This window comes from Pseudonaja textilis, chromosome 5 (genome assembly GCF_049901715.1).
Source record: "Pseudonaja textilis isolate UNSWEBS1 chromosome 5, rPseTex1.2, whole genome shotgun sequence".
NCBI classification, from domain to species: Eukaryota; Metazoa; Chordata; class Lepidosauria; order Squamata; family Elapidae; genus Pseudonaja; species Pseudonaja textilis.
The window spans coordinates 55212741-55235670 of NC_141994.1; the positions used below are offsets into that span (position 1 = coordinate 55212741).

At 35.9% G+C, this 22930-nt stretch overlaps 1 protein-coding gene across 1 annotated transcript in view; it reads left to right on the forward strand.

Moving 5' to 3' along the window:
- SVOPL (SVOP like) overlaps positions 1-22299 on the forward strand; it is a 28786-nt gene extending 6487 nt beyond the window's left edge. The window contains exons 5-15 of the mRNA XM_026699080.2: positions 3710-3834; positions 4607-4670; positions 7198-7323; positions 10660-10788; positions 11452-11525; positions 13066-13274; positions 13784-13895; positions 17045-17126; positions 17720-17809; positions 19200-19313; positions 22234-22299. Of these exons, the coding sequence (XP_026554865.2) occupies positions 3710-3834; positions 4607-4670; positions 7198-7323; positions 10660-10788; positions 11452-11525; positions 13066-13274; positions 13784-13895; positions 17045-17126; positions 17720-17809; positions 19200-19313; positions 22234-22245 (1137 nt within the window). The 3' untranslated portion in view covers positions 22246-22299. The remainder of the gene's footprint in view (positions 1-3709; positions 3835-4606; positions 4671-7197; positions 7324-10659; positions 10789-11451; positions 11526-13065; positions 13275-13783; positions 13896-17044; positions 17127-17719; positions 17810-19199; positions 19314-22233) is intronic.
- The last annotated feature ends 631 nt before the right edge of the window (positions 22300-22930 follow it).

The window sequence follows — 22930 nt, forward strand, 5'->3', positions numbered from 1 at the left end:
CACACATTAAAAAACTAATACAAACTGAAAGAGTATAAAAGAATGAAAAGATAGCAAATACAGGGAAAAGATACAGCAAAAAAAAAACATATGGTTAGTCCTCAACTTACAACATTCACTTAGTGACTTTTCAAAGTTACAATGGCACTGAAGAGTGATTTAGGAATTTTTTCACACTTATCACCCACCATTGCAGCATCTCCATGGCCATGCGATCAAAATTTGGACTCTTGGCAACTGGATCATATTTTTGACAGTTGCAGCTGTCCCAGGGTCAAGTGATCAGTTTTTGCAACCTTTGAACAAGCAAAGTGAAAAAGGAAACCAGGTTCACTTGACAATTGTGTTACTAACTTAATTACTGTGGCAAAAAAGATGGTAAAATACTCACTTAACTATCTTTCTTGGCAAAAGAAATTTGAGGCTCAATTGTGGCCGTAAGTTGAGGACTACAGTACCTGTATGAAAAAATCACTTCCCCCTTCATCATAGCAAGTACAATTTCAGTAATTTGTACTTTCTCTGAAAATCTTCTTCCTACATATGCTATAGAGCACTGCACACCAGAACAATTAGACACAAGAACAGTTTTTCCCCGAAATCAAACAAACAATTGCCAAACAAATAATTCTCTCAACATGGTTCAACTATTTACAAAGTCTGCACTACTATTACTATTAATCTTCTCATCACTCCTTATCACCCATCCCCTCCCACTTGTGACTGTATGACTGTAACTTTGTCGCTTGTATCCTTACGATTTATATTGACTGTTTCCTAGTATGATTTGATTGTTTATTGTACTCTATGACTATTAATAAGTGTTGTACCTTATGATTCTTAACGAATGTATCTTTTCTTTTATGTATACTGAGAGCATTTGCACCAAGACAAATTCCTTGTGTGTCCAATCACACTTGGCCAATAAAGAATTCCATTCTATTCTAGTCATCTCTTATCATCTCTTATAAACAAATTCTTAACCTTTTCATTTGGTCATGGTCAACAAAAGTTTATTAAAGACTTTCAGAAACAACAACATATATATTTTAAACTTGATCAAATAAATATTCCCTTTGATTTTAACAATTTTGTTCTTTAATCGTTTTAAATATCTGGAACCTGATTTTTGTTCATTTTTTCTTTGTCTCTCTTCAAATAATCCTTTTTTGTTTCAGCAAGTCTCTTTTGTAAACACAAAATAAGAAAATTATCCAAGCCAGTTTAGTGATTTTTATTTGTGTCTCCCTTTTAGTTAAGACTTCAGGCAGTTTAGTCTCAGTCTTATCCAGTAAAAGCTGTTCCTCTTCTATATCCTCATTTAAAACCAGTTTACTTAGGATGTCAGACACTTTTAAGATTAACTTCTGAGTCCGCTGTTCAGAAATATTCTCCAAAAGTTAAAATATTTTGCTCCATTCTGTATTAGTAAGTCAAAATTAATTGTTCTTTTTTCTTATAGTCTTTAATTTTTTCTGTTTCTCTCTAATGTCCAATTTTTATCTTATAATTTCTTTCTAGACAACAGTATTTTTGCAAGATAAGGTTTCTTGTAATTAATTTTAAAATTATTTGAGGAGACTGTGTTGGTTATGTTTGCCACTTTGATTGATTTGTAAAAAATAATAAAGATTGGATGCAAATAGTAATTACCTCTGGAGTCTTAACTATTTATAACTTTATAAAATTCTAATCATGCTTTTGCTGTTTATTCCCCCTACCTCAATTCACCTGATGAAAGTTACAAAACTTGTTGATTCAAAGATTCTTAACAGTTAAGAAAACAATTAAAAGGCAATTTCTAAAGTGATTAAAAATCATTTTTAGCTCAGCTTTTAGTCCGTATAGGCTTTATTATGACTATGAACTTAAATGGAATCCTTTGACTTCCATCCTCTCCATTCATGAGCCAATGGCACAAACCTCAGTTCTGCAATTTATTTAGGAGTTCAGAGTGCATGTGGTTAATCTCACAACCTCTCCTTTCTCCAGAAAGATTTCATGGGCCAGAACTTGCCTTCTGGTCACTGTTTTCTGTCACAGCACATCCTTCAAGGATGTCCAACTCATCATGTTTTTACTGGAAGTTCTCATATTGCTCTACTTATATGGTATCAGCATTAACCTTGTAAGGTTCTTTTCTTGAAATAGAAAATCGTTTCCTGATATAGAAAATCTTTTCGTGATGTAGAAAATCAACAGCTGTTGGGCGAATTCCACAGAGAAGCATGCCGAACTCAGATTATTTCACTTTTTATACTTTCTCATATAACAAATAAGTCAATATAAAGTTTTTCAAATTTGGCTACAAATTTTGGCTACAAAATATGTCATTTTTATCATAGGCCAATAATATAAAAGTATTATTTTCTAGCAGTGTTCCTGTTTTGCTCGATTTTACAGTTTTTCACTTTTCTATTTTCTTAACCTTAAGCATACATACTGTATATGATGGGTTCCTTCCCTTACAATGGCTTCCTATGTGCTGAAGAAAGCATAAGCAAGAATATTTTTTTACATGCTGAAGCAAAGTTCTTTTATGCTGAATGGAGTATTCATTCGCTTCTCCTTAGTTCCCCTCACCATACTCAAATGCATACATTTTTTGCTACACTCATCTATATACACATACATTTATTTGTGCATATATTGTACACATACAACAAATCAACATCTGAAGCTGTGGATGTGCTGCAAACACTTTGAATGTAAATATGGTGCCACCATTTGCTTTAAAGGTTCACTTACTGAAGTGAAGGACAAAAGCTTCAATGATCCACAAGGAAAAGCTCTTAAAACCTATTTATTTTCCTTTGGAGCTTTCTGCATTCTCTCTCTCTCCCTCCCCCCCCCCCCCCCCCCTCTTTGTTCTTGCTCTCTTTCACTACTTTTGAAATATTCACAAATATTTCTTTATAAATAAATCATTCATCATTTTTCTCTTATTTTTTGGAGCAAACACTCTTTTATATGCATATTTTCTTATCTACAACCTCATCATTCCACTAGATATCTTTTTTATACCTCCTGTCAGCAAAACTACTTAGACTTCTGAGGCATTTTGTAACTTAATTCCTTTCGCTTTGTTCCTTAGAGTTTCCATATTATTTTTCATTGTGTCCTCATTCATTCTGTTGGAACATTTATTTATTTCCTTCCCTGCCACCCCTTCAAGCAGTTGTGCTTTTGTTCTTGTTTCTTTTGCTTGTTTTGTTTTCTTCCATGTCTATTTTTTTCCAAACTCCAAGTTGATAGGACTGTACCTTTTAGATTTATAGCATTTCTTTGCCATATGAAAGTTGGCTGGATGACTTTGGGCCAGTTACACTCTCTGGCAGGTATATTCATTATCTTGGGTTAGTTATAAAAATAATAAAGGTAAGATAATAATAATAATAATAATAATAATAATAATAATAATAATAATAATAATAATAATAATAATAAATTATCAATTTAATTTTCTTTAAACTTAAGTTCACTAAAGTAGGTGAACATCATATTTTATGCATTTTATCTGGAAGCTATATGCAATATAGTGACACACATTCAAGAAATATGTATTTCATTGCAAGGTTAATTAAAGTTTTTCTTTTTTACTAGCTGGAATCTTCAGAACTCATCCAAAATGAAAACTTGAGATAAATATCATACAGTGCTGAATGTTGCTTTGAAGTCAATGTCTTCCTGTCTATGAATTGTCTCGCAGGTTTTATGCATCTCTTTTGCATGGGGAGCCTATTTCTCTTTGCTGACATCGTTTGCTCCTTCGTACATCTGGTTTGTCTTTCTCCGAGCCCTCGTAGGATGTGGCGTAGCAGGTCATTCACAAGGGTAACGTCATAATGCAAACAATACAGTGGTGGGATTCAAAAAATTTTGCTACTGGTTCTGTGGGCATGGCTTGGTGGGTGTGGCAGGGCATGGACACTGCAAAATTCCCATTCCCTCCCCACCCCACTAACCTGCTTTCCAGCTCCGTTCTCCTTTGCAGGGCAACAAAAGAAGACCCAGCCGATCAGCTGGGATTCAGGAGGCAGAGAATAAATGGGGGTGGGGCCAGTCAGAGGTGGCATTTGCCAGTTCTCCGAACTACTCAAAATTTCTGCTACCGGTTCTCCAGAACTGGTCAGAACCTGCTGAATGCCACCTCTGAAACAATAATAGGACAAGCATCAGCATTCTCATGTGATGTTGTGAACATTCAGATGTTTTTAATGCATGCATATTTTACCATAGGATCAAAAGTCCAGAAGTACTATGGGATTTGTTCAAACAGCACATTACATATAACGTCTATAATCTTCCAGGGCAAATTATGATATATCTCTTCCTCTACCAAGTTCTAAGTTTAAGCCTAAAGTAAAACAATTTAGTTAGAATTGATGAATGTTGCAATTAAAAATAAACAGTGAAGGGTTGGTTTGGTTTGGTTTGGTTGAGATGAGGTGAGGTAAGGTGAAATTAGATTGATTGGGTACTTTGTGTGAATCCAGCCATTATGGCTACTTCAACAAACTCTCAGTAAAACCAACCTGGAAGTATTTGAACCTAATTAATACATTTCTTTCTCTTTCCATAATTTTCTTACCTTATTTTTTTTTAGGCTTATAATAAAAACAGAATTTTTACCCACAAAATACCGTGGTTATATTTTGCCTTTATCACAGGTAAACCAGAAATCTATTTGCTAAGAAATGAATCATGTATCAATATCTATATATCACTATTTATACCAACAAACCATACTTCTGGGTGTGTGAATACAATATCTACATAACTGCAGAGAAATTTGTGGACATAGCTGCTCTCAGAGATGCCATGTGGAGGCCAGCTATCAACATGTTTAACATTTTGACAATTATGTTAAATAAAGATCCCATTTATGTACTAAGGTTTTCTGATTGAATCAAAAGTAGAATGTATTTTTACAGAGTAGTACCCATCTATGGCTGGGGGATCAGGGTATAGCTGGCAATCATCAGAAAAGGGCTTTCTGTACCATGACACCCAGATACTAATTCTTCTTGAGCAATATATTGTTCAAAAGACTGGATGATTATCTTATTAGGAAGGATTAAAACATTTAGAGTTTTTAAATAGGAAAAAAGTTTAATAAGAAGCAAAGATCTGTGCAATTATATGTGGATAATTTTCTTTTATTTTTCTTATATCCAAGATGTCATGGTCAGCCAATGAAACTAAATAATAAGAGATTCAGGACAGATAAAGTGCCTCTTCATCCAATGGACAATTACAGTGATGGCATTTGTGGCCAGATGTTGTAGGGATAGCTAACAAATTGAACAGTTTTCCAAGAAAGATGAATTTGTAGGGGGAAAATGTATAACTGGCCTCAACTGATGATAACTTCAAGTGATGACACTTCCAAAAGCAGCATGTTTTTTTTCCCTGGATCAGCATGTTTTTTTTCCCTGGATCAAACTTGGCAACTTTAAGACTTGTGGACTTCAACTCCCAGAATTCCCCAGCCAACCATGCTTGAAGTCCGCAAGTTTTAAAGTTGCCAAGTTTGGAGATCCCTGCCCTAGATAATCCCTTCTGAATGAAGAGTAAACCAGCTGCTCCTTGAAGACAAATAAAAACAGAGCAATCCATATCTGATACTCATGATGCTCTACTCTATGGTATTGTGTGAAGCAAAGTAGAAGAAATAAAAGTTCCTAAGGAGGAAGAGAGAATGAGAGAGAGAGTTTGTGCCAAGAAAATCAACATGGGCTGGAGGGATAGAGCTCAACTCAAAATAAATAGCAATAGCACATAGATTTATGTACCACTTCACAGTGCTTTACATCCCTCTCTAAGCGGTTTATAGAGTCGGCATATTTCCCCAACAATCTGGCTCCTCATTTTACCCACCTCAGAAGGATGGAAGGCTAAGTTAACTTTGAGCCTGTTGAGATTTGAACTGCCAAATTGCAGGCAGCTGGCAGGCAGCAGAACTAGCCTGCAGTACTGCACTGTGCCACCTTGGCTCTTGTTATTTTTAAAAAGTGGCGTTGGTGGGAGATATCACTACTGAATTATAATGGTTTCAGATTTCTTAAGCTGCCTTAGAAGTTTTTCATGATAGAAAAGTAAAAGTAGTCCTCAACTTACAATCATTTGTTTAGTGACTGTTTGAAGTTACAATGGCACTGAAAAAAGTGACTTGTGATTGTTTTCCATACTTGCCACCACTGCAACATCCCCATGGTCACATGATCAAAATCTGGGGGCTTGCAACTGACATGTATTTATGACAGTTGCACTACCTGGGTCATGTGATCACCATTTGTGACCTTCCCAGTCAGTTTTTGACAAAAAGTCAATGTGGGAAGAAGCCAGGTTTGCTCAGTGATCTCATGATTCATTTAACAATGCAGTGATTCATTTAACAACTGTGGCAAAAAAGGCCATAAAATTAGGCAAAACTGACTTAACTGCCTTGCTTAGCATCAGAAATTTTGGGTTCAATTGTGGCTGTAAGCTGAAGACTACCTGTATGGAATACACAGTCTGAAATAAATAAAATCTGGGATATACAGAACTTTCTCAGACATCTCCATCTGCTATATGTCACAGGACTTAGATCATCTACTTTTGAACAGCATGAACTCTCCAAAGTGGCTGTTGATACGGCTTAGGGTTCTGCTGAAAGTCCATTATGCCTGACACAGTTTTTTTTTATCCCAATCAAAGGAATTGGAAATGTTTACTCCTTTTTTCAGTATTAATTTTTCTTACGATGAATAATTGATTTATTGATTTCATTCTAGCACAAGCAAGTGGAATGAAGTTAGGACTATCATTAAATAAACTTGTTAAATGTATTTGGGAAAATCCATGTGTTTTTAACTCTATAAATTTATACTTCAGTCTGTGAAATATGCATTCTGTTCTTATTTCTGCAGCTGCAAAAGTTTATTCTATGTTGAAATGTTTATACATTACATTCTGAGAAAGATTGACAGCTTATGTTCAAGCTTCAAAATTCAAGTTGATAACCATTTTGCTTATTTTATCAAAATTTGTACTGGTATCCCAAAAATCAAATGTGGGAATGCTTACCTCAATATTTTAATCATGTTTTGTGCAGCAACACAATGTGAAGAAAGATGTGGATGTTGAAAGAATGTACAGATGTACAGAACCTCATTGTCTCCTAATCTATCCTTTTTATTTTTCATTTCACAGGTATTTTGGTTGTCAGGCTCCTTATTAATTATTGGACTGGCATCAGTTGTTAACTCAACTCTTGGGTGGCGGTGGCTGATCCGAATTGCTTCTATTCCTGGCATTCTACTTCTCCTTGCATTTAAGGTCTGAAAGATTTGCATATATAGAGAGTTAGGTAGAGGGGTGTGTGGGTATGTATGTGTTTGTAAAGAAATTCATTGATCCTGGCTAATTATTAACATTTTTATCAATTTATACCATGCAAAATGCTCAACCATACTCATCTGTCAAATTCAATAGACTTTAGTTTGTGATACAGAGAGCAATGTTGTACATGCTTAGCTTGAATCTCTTAAAGAGGATGGGGCTATCATAAAACAGAGACCAGAGGTAACTTCATATCTGAAACTTATTTGGATACAGAAGCAGATTTTATATCCCAATCCTTTCATTTGAAATGTTTTTTGATTGATTGATTGAAATTTTCTTAGTAATTTTCCAATCAGTTGATGAAGTAATGTAGGAACATCTTGTTTCTAATAAAAAGTTAGAAATGAAATCAGTCAGAAATAACAAAGAAAAATGTATTCTAAAAAAAGGAAAGAAAATATCTAGAGCTATTTCTAGTAAACATATCTGGGCTTTCTCAAAATCCAAAGATTTTTCTAGAACAAGATGTGAGGTGACAGAAGACTAAATTATAAATTATGTAAACAAAAGCCTTGAAATGCTCCCAAGTTTCCCAAGCTGTCTTGTGTGGAACTCCTGCAATTTTGAAGACAACTGTCATAACAAAAAATGTTGCCATAAATTGTTTCTAACATCAAATCAGTCTTAACTCCTGGTGGTTGCCTGGACCAGTCTCTACAGTTTTCTTGGCAGTGATTTTTCATTGACTGCTTTCTAGGGATGAGAAAAAGTGACTGGCCCAAGATCACCCAAATGGCTTTGTCCCTCATACAGGACTAGGACTTACAATTTCCCAGTTTCTAACTTGGTGCCTTAACCAGTACATCAAATTAACTGTTGTAAATTGGATGATTCAAAAATCAGTTGTAATCTCAATCCTATACGCATACTGCAAATCAAACATAGCCTCTTAATGGATTGACGGCCAATATTCTGAAGCAAGTAATTGCTGTCCGGGCAATCTCATATATCATAATCTGATATATCCTGCTGTATTGGGTCTTAAGAAAAAAGGCAGACTGCATATTTCCATTTTCCTGGCCACATTCAACCACACCCTTGATCCACCTTTCCCATAAACGCTTCAAGGGGTTGTTTGTTTGCATGTTTGAGGACATTTCATTGCTGAGGCAGTACCCTGATGATTTGATTTAAGCAAGAAAATTATTTATTTTCTGCAACTAGAAGAATTTGCCTAAAATTTTAACATTGGGAGTTTAAGAAAAGCTAAATCCAGTATTGGGTGATACAGGAATTCACAGGTATTGCAAAGGTTGCTCTGATACCAACTTAACCTACAAGTGAGGGAAAGTTCCCTTATACACTGCTCAAAAAAATAAAGGGAACACAAAAATAAGACATCCTAGATCTGAATGAATGAAATATTCTTATGAAATACTTTGTTCATTACATAGTTGAATGTGCTGACAACAGAATCATACAAAAATTATCAATGGAAATCAAATTTAGCAACCCATGGAGGTCTGGATTTGAAGTTACACTCAAAATTAAAGTGGAAAAAAACACTACAAGCTGATCCAACTTTGATATAATGTCCTTAAAACAAGTCAAAATGAGGCTCAGTAGTGTGTGTGGCCTCCACGTGCCTGTATGACCTCCCTACAATGCCTGGGAATGCTCTTGATGAGGTTGCAGATGGTCTCCTGAGGGATCTCCTCCCACACCTGGACTAAAGCATCCCCCAATTCCTGGACAGTCTGTGGTGCAACATGGCATTGGTGGATGGAGCAAGACATGATGTCCCAGATGTGCTCAAATGGATTCAGGTCTGGGGAACGGGCAGGCCAGTCCATAGCATCAATGCCTTCGTCTTGCAGGAACTGCTGACACACTCCAGCCACTCCAGTCAGGCTACCTCTGGCGAGCACATGGAGGGCTGTGCGGCCCCCTAAAGAAATGCCACCCCACACCATTACTGACCCACTGCCAAACCGGTCATGTTGGAGGATGTTGCATGTGGCAGAATATTCTCCACGGCATCTCCAGACCCTGTCACGTCTGTCACATGTGCTCAGTGTGAACCTGCTTTCATCTGTGAAGAGCACAGGGAGCCAGTGGCGAATTTGCCAATCTTGGCGTTCTCTGGCAAATGCCAAACATCCTGCACGGTGTTGGGCTGTAAGCACAACCCCCACCAGTGGACATTGGACCCTCATACCACCCTCATGGAGTCTGTTTCTGACTGTTTGAGTAGCCACATGCACATTTGTGGCCCGCTGGAGGTCATTTTGCAAGGCTCTGGCAGTGCTCCTCCTGTCCCTCCTTGCACAAAGGCGGAGGTAGCGGTCCTGATGCTGGGTTGTTGCCCTCCTACGGCCTCCTCCACGTCTCCTGATGTATTGGCCAGTCTCCTGGTAGCGCCTCCATGCTCTGGATACTACGCTGACAGACACAGCAAACCTGGCCACAGCTCGCATTGATGTGCCATCCTGGATTCGCTGCACTACCTGAGCCACTGTAGACTTCATCTCATGCTACCACTAGAGTGAAAGCACCGCCAGCATTCAAAAGTGACCAAATCATCAGCCAGAAAGCATAGGAACTGAGAAGTGGTCTGTGGTCACCACCTGCAGAACCACTCCTTTATTGGGGATGTCTTGTTACCTGCCTATGCTTTCCACCTGTTGTCTATTCCATTTGCACAACAGCATGTGAAATTCACTGTCAATCAGTGTTGCTACCTAAGTGGACAGTTTGATTTCACAGAAGTGTGATTGACTTGGAGTTATATTGTGTTGTTTAAGTGTTCCCTTTATTTTTTTGAGCAGTGTAGTTAGATGGGAACCAAGGAACCAAGATGTAGGCTTCAAAGCCAAGAATCCCAATTGTATCACATTGGCTGGTTGCAGTAAACTTCTAGCTAAGAAACAGTCTATTTTACATTATTCTCTGGGCTAAGTCATACAAAACATTTATGCTTCCATTCTGTTTGGACACACATTTTATTCAGATAAATGTGTAGACTTGTAATTGCATATATAAGCACCAGTATTCATTTATCTTTGGGGTTTATTGGAATTGTTTCCAGTTATAATTGTAATTTGTGGATTAGCACATTCTATTACTTTCTGATAGACTTTCTGAAAATGGCTTGGGTGGACAGAAAGCACTGCACGAATTGCTCTGCAGTGAATCATCATATTGATCTGAATGCTATAATATTAAAAGAGATACTGCATCGAATCCAGCCTTTATTACAATAAGACTATAAGATTGATGGTACACTGGAAATGTTGGTGCTTGTTTATCTAACTCATTTGTATTTTGCAGTTTATCCCAGAGTCTGCTCGATATAACGTATCTTCTGGAAATGATAAAGCAGCCCTTGCTACTCTCAAATGGATTGCTAAAATGAACCATTCTGTTATCCCTGAAGGAAAGTTGGTAGAAACTGTTGAAGTAAGTTTTTCACTATTTTTGTTAACCTCCTTCCTGAAACCATGAGGTGCAGAACTAATTCCCATTATTAAACTATCCATCGGCTGACTATCCATCCATTAAATCAGTGTTTCTCAATCTTGGCAGTTTGAAGACATGTGGCCTTTAACTCCCAGAATTCCCTAGCCAGCATAGTCCACACATTTTCAAACTGCCAAGGTGAGAAACACTGTGTTAAACTATCAGACTTGAACACCTAAAAAGGTAAAGTCTCCTTAAATAAAGTAGTTAAAGTCCATAAAGTACAGCAACAATGTTTAACTATCTGTTCACATCAATGGAATTTAACTTACTAGACATTACAAAAGACAAGAAGCCACTATTGGTCCAATTCTTCTTTCCTTATAGTCCATTGTTGGACAATGTATGATACAATAGTAGTATGTATTGTGCAATCTGTCATGAAACAAAGTGAACATTGTAGTCAACTCCTGGGTGTCCAATATGTGGCCTTCCAGATGTTTCTGAATTTTATCTTGCCTATTTTTTCTGGGGCTACCAGGAGTTATGAACTGAAAAGTTAGATTATAATTCATAAAGGGTTTCAAAGCTTGGGATGTCTCTTCAGCATTTCAGCAACAAATATTCAGTGTATTTCTGACTGTTCCTTTAACATATTTCTAGGAAAAACGAGGTAGATTCAAAGACCTATTTGATCCCAAATACTTACGGACATCTTTGCAAATATGGATTATATGGTAAATTCATATGACTTTCTTCTTTCAAACTATAGTGAACAAAATAAAATTAATAAATGTTAAAGAGAAAATGTAGTTTTCTTTTGTCTTTAAATTTATTATAGCTCCCAACTCTGATTATCTTAAGTATAAAAATTACTATTCAGAAGCTAATCAGAATACCAAGCAAATATTATAGTAATTTAGCTTACATTCATTCGATTCTGTGTAGGATGTTCTGCATTGGCCTTCTCCAGCCAGGCATTCTTCATTTGACATATTGAAATATAAACTCTAATCAACAAAATTTGGCAATAGCTGTTGTTTACACTCATGGTATGCTGACTAGGAGTTTTGGGAATTATTGCTCCCAGCACATCGGAATAGCACCAGATCACAAAGCTTCCACATGCATTCTTAGATGCAGTTAATATATTTTGTTTTATTCTTTCTTCCAATTTGGAAATGAATATCTGAATAAAAAAATAGTTTTGTGTAGTAGTTAAAGGCATCAGACTAGTCTTTTCTTTAAACCCTAGGAAGGAGGCAATGACAAACCACTTCTGAAAAACCTTGCCAAAAAAAACTGCAGAGACTTGTTTAGGCAGTGTCTGATAATTGTACATGATTGAATGGAATGAAAAAAAAATCTGAAAATAAAATAAAAGCAAAATAGGCAAGAAAATTATGTGACTATAGTCTTATAACTAAGATATTAGTCAATCCACCTTAATTTACCTGACACAATGTACTGAACTGTTTAAACATATGGATGAATGCACATATTCACTTGATCTCTGCCCTGCATTATTATATAAAATCTCTTAATGTTCTTGAAGTTAGTGTCATGCATTGAGTTTTTTAATTGTTTAAGCAATTGAGGGAATTAGAAAAGTATCAATGAATAAAACTCAGTATATGCAGTATCACATTCATATGCCAATATACTCTTGTCAATAGAAACATATATTCCAGATTGTGCAATAAAATTGAAACCCTGTGGTAGAAAATATACAAGCATTAGCTGGGATATCTTCTTCTGAATCTGAAAATGTAGGCTTATAAGCAGAAATACAGATAAGTCACTATGTAACATAGGCAGATATGTAATTTGGATCTTCTAGCCAGTTAAAATTTGATCTGTACCTAATTCACTTGACACCTTAAAGTGCAAAAAACAAGAAGAGGTAACACATTTACAATTATTGCATTGCTCTTCTACCCTGGAATTTGGATCAGTGCAAAATTTTAAAACAATTTAAATTATGAGAAGTTGAACTATTTAGTCCAAGTGTACAAAAGGATTATTTGAATTGCTTAATTCAGTAGCAAACGTTTTCTTCATCCTTGCATACTGGGAATTGTATGGGTAATTAATAGTATTTACCAATCCCCTAACAGTTTGGTGTGCTGTTAATTAATTTGAATGCTGCCATGAAGCCTTTTCTTGTTCTATTTGGGACTATCAAATGTACCCTGTAGATGTACCTTATTATTTTTAGAAAATATTCTAAAGAATGATTTCCACCCCATTACTAACCCCTTTTGTTTTCTATGACAGGCTTGGAATTTCTTTTGCTTATTATGGTGTCATCCTGGCCAGTGCAGAATTACTGGAGAAGGATCTAGTTTGTTCAAGAGGAGGAGGATCAGCTGTAGAGGCAGAGCTAGGCCATACTCAGGAGGAGTTTCAGAGCCCTTGTCTTTGCCATACCTTTGCACCATCTGATTACCAGATCATGTTCATCAGCACAGTAGGAGAAATTGCATGTAATTCCACCCCCCACCCCACTTTCTGCCTTTATTTAAAGTAAGCGTGAATGGGAGAGACTCCAAAGTTACCTCTCACAACAAGATACACGCATACACACAGAGTTTCAGACAGGTATAGACATACACAAATGAAAATTTAGGAATTCTGCATGAAAAACAGTTCACTTGCTGTTGTCAGCTGCTTTCATTAATGTATTAATTAATTTAGGAATGTAAGAACAGCCCTTAATCTCACTAATTTCAGCTCTTGAAGTTCATACATTTTTAGGTTACCAAGGTTGAGAAACAAACAAGATGCTGATGGGAAGTTCTGTTACAAAGTCCCCATCTGTAGTTTTCAAGTAATCGTAAGGAAGCAATGAAGAAAATAGTTGTCAAGAGACTTCCCTGAGGTAGTAGGGGTGTATGTGTATGTATGCATGTGTGATAATTATGCAGTAATGATTCAGTTAATTTAAGTTTACAATGTGACATCTTTTTCTCCTTCTTTTCCTTTTTTAAAATAGTAAATCCCTTAAATATTCTTGGCATCAATTTCCTGGGAAGACGAGTGAGCTTGACAATAACAATGGGATGCACTGCTGTTTTCTTTCTTCTCCTCAATATATGCACCACAATGTAAGTAGCTTGGGTGGGAGCATATTATGATTAAATGGCTTGGATTCCAATGTTTGCCACAGCTTCTAGCATCTGGCATGGTTAACCATATTTCAGGAAATGGACATGATGATTCATCGAGTGCTTAAAAATTAAAATAGTTTGGCTTAATAAAACATTTATTACAGGCAGGAATTATGCATTTGGGAATATTCAAAAGATGAAGGCAGAACTGTATTCAGTTTTTGGAATAAATTGCTACTACACAAACATAATGAGTTATGATATCCCCAAAGTTCAGAGGAAACATACTAGAGAACACCAGGGAAAGAGGACTATCTTTGTGAGTTTCCCAGGAGCTCCAAGACAAAATCCAAAATACAAGGTCCCTACTCAGATGCCCTATGATCAACTGTTTGATGCAGAAGAAAAGGAACATGGTAGTAGGTTAAATGTAGTGACCATAATTTTATATCTCTAAAATAAATAAGGACTAGTCTGTTTCTCTCTGATGCAAATTTGTTGGAAAGTTCTAGTTGATTACACTTACATTGGTAAAGTTTCCCTCTTTCCTATCTGGATTGTCAATCCATAACAGTCAGAGCAACTGACAGAAGCAGATGTTTGATTTAGTATAAACTGAGGGTTTTCCCCAAACAACAGACATTATGTAAATGGATAATTATGTTGATCTTCACATTAGCCTGTAGCAATAAAGGGAGTTGGTACCAACAGAGAATGTTTTTGAATGCCAGTCTGGACAGAGTAATTAATTGCCAAGGTTTTATCATATTTTATGCCTACCCTACTGTATAAATTTAAAATGAACCTCTCCATGAACAAAAGAAAAAAAAGGAATTGACAGATTTCCTGCCTGAAATGTATTGATTTTTCAGAGGTTTTATGTGTTAACATATATGATGGTCAGCCAATCTTTGCATCTGATAGAAATCATCAATGTATGTGCTGATGTTATAAGAAGTCAAATAATATATTTCAATGAACCTAATGGCTTGGACATGTGTTCAAATACACGTGTGTATGTGTAAAACTGTAATTTTGCCAAGGCTATTGAATTGGTAGCTGCTAAAGTTCAGTCCTCAGTCAATATGTGGCTTCTATTTATTGTAATGCAGATCGGGTAAATAATTAATTTTCACAAGGGGCCACATGAAAAACTGGAACCATTGTGGATGGCCACTCTGCCACCCCAACCCCAGCCAGCCAGCCAGAGACAGCCACAATCTTGAATGTGGCCTGTGGGCCATAAAATGCCCATCTTATCTAATATCTTCTCAGCAAGTTACAGAATATGACTTACCCTTCCTGCACTTGTAGATGAGGCTCCCCTCAGCATATCCAAGCCTAGTGCTCTCCAGATGTGTGGGACTGCATAACTTTACTGATTATTTACTAGTTGATCATAATTTATTTAGTTATTTATCTATAATTCATGTTTCTAGACCACCCATCTCCCCCAAGTGTTTCACACTTCTTGCTGATACAAGTTGAGCAAGGTCATAACCTATTAAATATTAACTTTACCAAATATTTACAATTTCTCACTGATATTTTAGCTATTCATCCCATTTTGTTAAATGTCCCAGATTTGCACCAAATGCCCAGTAGTTTGTCTTTACACTTACTCTGCTCTAAAAATATAGCAATGCATTTAGGCTATGCCTTGTTTTAGGTGTTCATATCTGCTATGTTCTTGAAAGATCTTCCATTATGCATGTGGCTATCCTTCTGACACTTTAGATAGATAGTTATTATTTCAAAGGCTGTCTGTTACTAATGCTAATGGTAAACCTGGTGTGGAATGCATGAATTTTGTTCAGGTGGCTACTTTTGCACTAATATATGCTTTTTAAAATTATTTCCCAACATATTCTAAAAATGAATCTGAGGGATTTGCATCATATCAAATTTACCAGCAAATCTACTTGATCAAGAACCCCAAGAAAAACTTGACTGAGCACACAATAATACTGAACCATTTTTTTCTTTTCCCCTTCAATTATGTTGGCCTTCACATGCAAACATGGTGATCATACAACACACTTAGGCAGGCCAAAGTTTTAGGGCTGGGTTTGTACAGTGTGAGATTTTTAAAAACCTTTATTAATGTTATACTGGTTGGAGTCTTCCAATTAATTCATTAGAATCTGTTTTTGAGTAAAACCAAGATAATTATAAGACTTTGAAGCTTGATATTTAAGATCTCAAAGGCAAATAAAATTTATTAAAGAAGTCTTACAATTTTCTGTTTTCTTCATAAGGTGAAAGAGAATATCCTCTTATGTTTTTAGGATATGGTTAAATATACTAATCAATCACCAATCAAGTTAAGCATGCTGGGCATATGTAATCATAGTGTCACTATATATGACAACAACTATTACTTCCAAAGAGAAAGGTCAGGGATTTATTGTCAAGTAACAGTATTTAGACAATGGCTTATTGAATAGAAATAATACATTGGTGTATAAATAATTCAGATGCATTAGAGTATTTTCTGTTGAAAAAAATCTTCTCCCATATAATTCTATTTGATTAGAATTTGGCTGATAGGAAATTAAAATTGAACAGAGAACAATTTTTAGAAAGGATGTCAGGACCTTTTTTTAAAAAAACTTGTTTTTCAGGTAAATTAGTGGAGAAGCATTGTAAAAGTCAAATTAATTGAGTCTACAAAAGAAAATTTCTTGCTCAAAAAAATACATGGAGACTTTTCATGGTACTATCATTTTATGAGTTGACAGGTGCTTCCTACATGATCCCAATCCTATGACCGGAGCAAAAACAGAATATATAGCATTATCTCATGGATAAGACATTTTGGGATCAACAACAAAGCTAAATGACAGAAATTCAGAATAGTTAAGAACTGGTTACTTACCTGTAAACGATGTTAAGTGGCCACCTGCAATTTTCTGTTTATATTTTACTATTTGTTAGTTTATTTATATTTATATTATATATACTATTAATAGTTTATATTACAGAACTAATTTTTATAGGAACATGTTCTCCTTGCATTACATATAATCTTTTTCCTTCAGTAACCATTCAAACATTCAAGGTTACATCAGTGGAACACACCAGTAAACTATTGGGCTTTGTTATATTATTTTCTTCATAACTTTTCTCTTTATTTTTCTATCTAGTACTGGTCTTATTGGTTTCCTCTTTATGCTGCGGGCTTTTGTGGCTGCAAATTTCAATACTATCTATATTTACACAGCGGAGGTAAGGTCCTTCTGATTTCTTGAATTGCAAACTGAAAAACTATCTAAATTATGTTTCTGAACAAGCTCTTTTTTTAACTTTTCTACTCAACAGGTACTCTTTGGCCAGCTTACTCAGAAATCTGACCAAGTTTATTATTTAATTCCACATAAAATAAATATGGCATTTCAACCTAAGCCAGAATAGACAGGAACCATATGTTAACACCTATAATTTAGTAGGAGTTTTATGCTTGTTTTCAAACGTGACTTTTTAACATTTTACTGTATTGGATTTTTTAAAAAAGTTTTTTTTAAGAATTCAGTCTCTCTCTAAACTTTAGTAATTTCATTCATTTGTTCTTAAAAATGAAGGCTTATGTTTTGTACTCTAGTACTGCACTGGAATCGAATTTAGAGGATTGGTAATAAAATATTTTGGTCCCAGGAAACTAACTGATTTCAACAAAACTATGGGATTATCTTTAGGCATAAAATAACCTAAATTCTGTAAAAGGTTTAGGTATTTTCCCTCTCTCTGGGCCTCATATCTGCTTCATCCAATACTTTTTCTGTCAGAGATTATTCTCACATATTTTCACTACTGTCTTATAGGTTTATCCTACCACCATGAGAGCCATGGGATTAGGGACCAGTGGCTCCCTATGCCGTATAGGTGCTATGGTAGCACCTTTTATAGCACAAGTAAGACATCTTTTGTTTAAGAATTTCACTGCATATATAGCAGTAGGAACAGATTCCAGGCAGGTATTTTTAGTAGACTATATAGATTGACTGATGTTTAAAGATTCAGATTTGTAAGATTCAACATCTTTTTTCATTTCTTTTAAATGATATTGTACCTGGCTTTTAATTATGTTATAAGCTGCTTTAAGCATTGTGCTAGAGTAGAAAAGGTGTTTTTTATAAGTTTATTATTTCTTTTCAGAATGTTTGGAGGAAAGGGACATCAGGCAAGCTAAATTGATACTAATATATTCAAAATGCAGAATCCTGTTTTAGCTATGGTACAATAAAGGAAAAAGATGATAAACATTTAAAAATGAAAGGACAAGTTTGTTTAAAAATCTTAATTACAAGAAAAACTTAAAACAGGAACAATTCATTTACTGAAGCTTAGAAGGCACAATATGAATAAATGTAGCAATAATTCAGAATGCAACAGAATAAGAGACTTCAGTAATTATGCTGCAAGAAGTTAGGGAAAAAGATTAATTACATTTGCTGATTTAAAAAACCATTATATATTTTATTATAAAGTATACTTTCTTAATAAAGAACTTGATATTAACTCACTAATAGAAAAGTGATTCTAGCTCATCTTTATTTTAGTGGAGAAAAATGAAATCCTTGAACTCTTCCAATGAAATCAACAGAACTAAAAGTGATGAATTTCTATAGGTTGTTGAATTAATAAGAGAAATAAATGAATTCATAAGACAGTGAACTACTCTAAAAATTTCAACTGATGCAATATGATATAGTTCACAAAAGCTTGTGCCGTGACAAATGAAAGGGCCATTATAAATTTAATATTACTTTCTGAAAATGTATAATCTCCTTTTCTACTCTAGCACAATGCTTAAAGCAGCTTATAACATAATTAAAAGCCAGGTACAATATCATTTAAAAGAAATGAAAAAAGATGTTGAAACTTTTCCTTTCTTTAGCTAGAGACTTTGTAAATCCCATAATGCTTTGTGTGGAGGAAATGAATCATGTAATATTTTACTTAAATTAAAGCAATTGCCTTGTATTTTCCTGAATGAATTTTTTAAAGCTATAATTTATTCCTACGTATATCTGCAACATTATGATAGCAAGTTTCCTTCTCTCCACAATCCCCCATGAATAAACTTTCATTAACTGTATGCACTCTCCACCTCTGTTTTGTCTATAAGAAAAGTTTGGCATTGCAATTCCATGCTAGCTTCCTCCATATATGTTCAGTTCATGGAAAGATAATTCTATTGAAAGACAGTTCAATCCATAAAATAAATAGGCCAGAAAGGATTTACAGATGAATTGTCAGAATTGCATGACAGCATGGCACTAATACATTATCTAATTGTAGGTACTTATGAATGCTTCTTTCATGGGGGCACTGTGCCTTTTTGCCTTGGTTTGCATTGTGTGTGCTATCTCTGCGTTCACTCTACCAATAGAGACCAAAGGGAGATCACTTCAGGTGGGTAATTCGTCTTGCTTCTGAATAGAAGGTTCCCCAAAAAACTCCCAATTCAATTCCATTACCAAATATAAAGCCCGTGTCAGATTTATTTTAGGAAGTGAACTTACTTTAAAAAAAAAGACCCTCACAAAGAACTTCAACTTTTGTATCTGAAATGAACTAGGGCATGAACCCTAAAAACAAATGGCTAACAACTTGATACTGAAGATTCAAAAGCAAATGCAGATACAGGCACTTCTCAACTTACAATCACAATGGGTCTAATTGAACTAAGTGATGCAGTTATTGAATCATATGCAATTTTAGAACTTTTTTTTGCCACAGTTGTTTCCCGATTGTTAAATGAATTCCGCTTTCCCCATTGTCTTTGCTTGCTGGAAGCTGGCAGGGAAGGTCGCAAATGGCAATCACATGAACCTGAGACACTGCAACCACCATACACGTTGACAAGTGTCTAAATTTTGACCAAATGACTGTAAGGTTACTACAAAAATTATAAATGGGGGACCGGTCATAAGTCACTTTTTTTCATCACTGTTATAACTTCAAACAGTGTTATTTGAATAGTTGTGATTTGGGGACTATCTGTATGTAACTATTAGGCAAATCCAGGTGCTTATTTGGATCTCACATAGCTAGTTTGGATCTCCTTGTATATTCATAGAAAGGCATATTTTTAAGCACCAAGGTGAGTACTAGTAGAGACTTATAGGCAGTTCTCAAGGTATGATAGGGCATTTAATGACTAGCATCATATCAGATATCCAGAGCTCAGGAAGTCAGACTGGGAAAGCCAGTCCACTGCTGGGCCACGTGGCACAATCAAGAAAAAATACTGGCAGTTTTACTTTCTCACCTTCTATGGGGTTACTAATGCTGGCATAAAGCTGGAAAAGCAGAGCATAGCAGGAAAGCAAAATGGAAAGGATTTCTTATTAGTTGTGCCACATGGCCCAGCAATGAAGTGGCCTTCTCTACTCTTGAACTTCCTGAGCTGTGAGTATTTTCAAAAGATAAGTGTGCAATTATGACATAGTGGGATAGGAATGCCCATGGGTCAGGAAGCAAAGCTGGGATATCTCAGAAGGTGAGAAGCTTTGGGAGGCTCAATGCAGGTAGCCTGTGCCTGTACTAGGTGCCTCAGTCTTTTCCACCTGAGTCACTGAATGCTCTACTTAACGACCCACACATTCATTTAACAAATGCAATGGGGAGAATAGGGATGTGGGGGGGGTGATTAATGATGTGGTTCATTTAATGTTTATCTCAACTGTTGATAGTGATGGGCAGACTCTGTGAGTGTTGTAACTCAAGGAGTACCTGTATATTATTACATGTGGAGAATGGGACCTGTATTAATAAAATAGTACACTATATAAGTTACTGTAAATATTCTTTTTAAATTAAGCGGATGACTACAATAAAGAGTTACATTGCCATCTATGGACCCTAATAATGCATATAAACTCTAACCAAGTAAGGGAGTTTCAGGACAGAGAAAAAGATACATTGATGGCCCCATCTCTACTATTCTGTAACAGGTTCTAATGGAAAAACATAAGCAAGGTTTCTAATTGGAGGTTCAATTGTTTCATGAAGCTCTAATTCATCTGATTGGGCCAATATGGCACATCAACGGAGATAGGTGTTTGTAACATTTTGAGATGGTGACATCTAAATTTAATTTCTATTCAGTTAAGTCACACACTAAAAGTCTTAAATCTGATTCATCAGAGGACTAGCAACTGAGGTACACTAATCATACACCAAGGAGACAGGGTGGCACAGGGATTAGGATGCAGTATTGCAGGCTAACTCTGCTCACAGCCAGTTCAATCCTGACTGGCTCAAATTCAAATCACCTTCTATCCTTCCAAGGTTGGTAAACTGAGAACCCCAAATGTCTGGGGACACCATGGAGCAGTATATAAATCTAACTGCTATTGCTATCATAATCAAGCTATCTTGTGAGGAATGCTACAGATATCACCACAAAAAGGTATCATGATGTAAAGTAGCTTATGAAGAATGAGATATACTGTATTTTTTGGAGTATAAGACGCTTGGAAGACACACCTAGCTTTTGGGGAGGAAAACAAGAAAAAAAATCTGCCTCTGTCTCCCAGCAATTTGCCTCCTTGCAGCAAACAGCAAGTTTCAGTTTCAGCACAGTCTGATTGGAACAAGCAGCTGATTGTCGGTTGGATAGGCCTCCCAACGACCAGCTGTTTCAGGCTGCAGGGATTGCTATTGCCGCCTCCACACGCCCCATTTTCGGCCTCTGCATCCCCTTTTCAGCCTCTGCACACCCCATTTTCGGCCTCCGCGTGCCCCATTTTCCACCTGTTCTCGGCGGTGGGGATTGAAATGGGCAGAAAATGGGACACGCGGAGGCCAAAAATGGGGTGTGCAGAGGCCAAAAATGGGGCGCATGGAGGCGGCAATAGGCAATGGCAATCCCTGCAGCCTAAAACAGCTGATCATCGGAGGCTGATCCAACCAACAATCAGTTGCTTATGCTAATCAGACTGCTGAAACTGAAACAGGCTGTTTGCTGCAAGGAGGCAAATTGCTGGGAAGCAGAGATGAAAGGGTGGGGGCTCGCAAGGAGAAGGGCCTTCAGCAGCATTCGCTGTTTAAAACGCAGAAACATTTCCATCCACTTTGGGGGTTGAAAAAGTGGGTCTTATACTCCGAAAAATACGTTTTTATAGCACTGCAGTTAAAAAAATGGAAAGGAATATTCTGATGCAAGCCTTCATGAATTATTGCTTCAGAACAGTTAGCCATCAGAGTAATTTAAAAGTATCACCTTTTTAAATTTAAGATTAAAATATTAGTTAACATTGTAAAGTTTCATTGCAACAAATGACTTATACAAAATAATTAAAATCTGTTGTTTTTAAAACCTTTTCAGCAAAGAAAGTGAACATTAATTCTTGGAAGAGGAAGAAGACATTGGTTGCTTGAATCTTGTGTGGCCAATTAACAATTCTGAAAATGTGTTTTCAAGGTTAAACTGAGTTACTTCCTATATATAATCAATATAATTAAAATATCTCTGTTTAAAGCAAAGTTTAAAAGTTATCACCAGACTTTCAAGTGCATCACATAGTCAGGTCCAAATAACAGAAACAGGAAAACCACAATGTCAGCTTGAGCTAGCATGTGCATGCATGTTTTGTTCACATCTGCATGAAATGGGAGTTTTCTATATTAATCTGCATACCTGTGACAATTCCTTTCCTTTTTCCTTTCCTTCCCCTTCCCAGGGTATATATAACAATTACTCCCTCAAATCTTTCCACATCTGAAATTTTGTGCATATTGAGCGGATAGAACAGAAACTTGCATTGTATTAAATAACCCACTACTGAAATATTTCTTCAGTCTCTTGGATCAGTTTTTGCTTACAAGTTTCTTTTTGCAATGATCACACTTTTCTCAATTTGTTATAAAAAGTATCTGAATGTTTTACAGTTTTATTAACTTTGTTTCCATTGTCTGAAACAAATTTCTGTATTGATCAGCTAAATAAAGTGAATCTTACATAGATTTTTATAAATATGCCTAGCATAAAGTCATATTTGCTGTCAAATATTGCATCTTTCTTT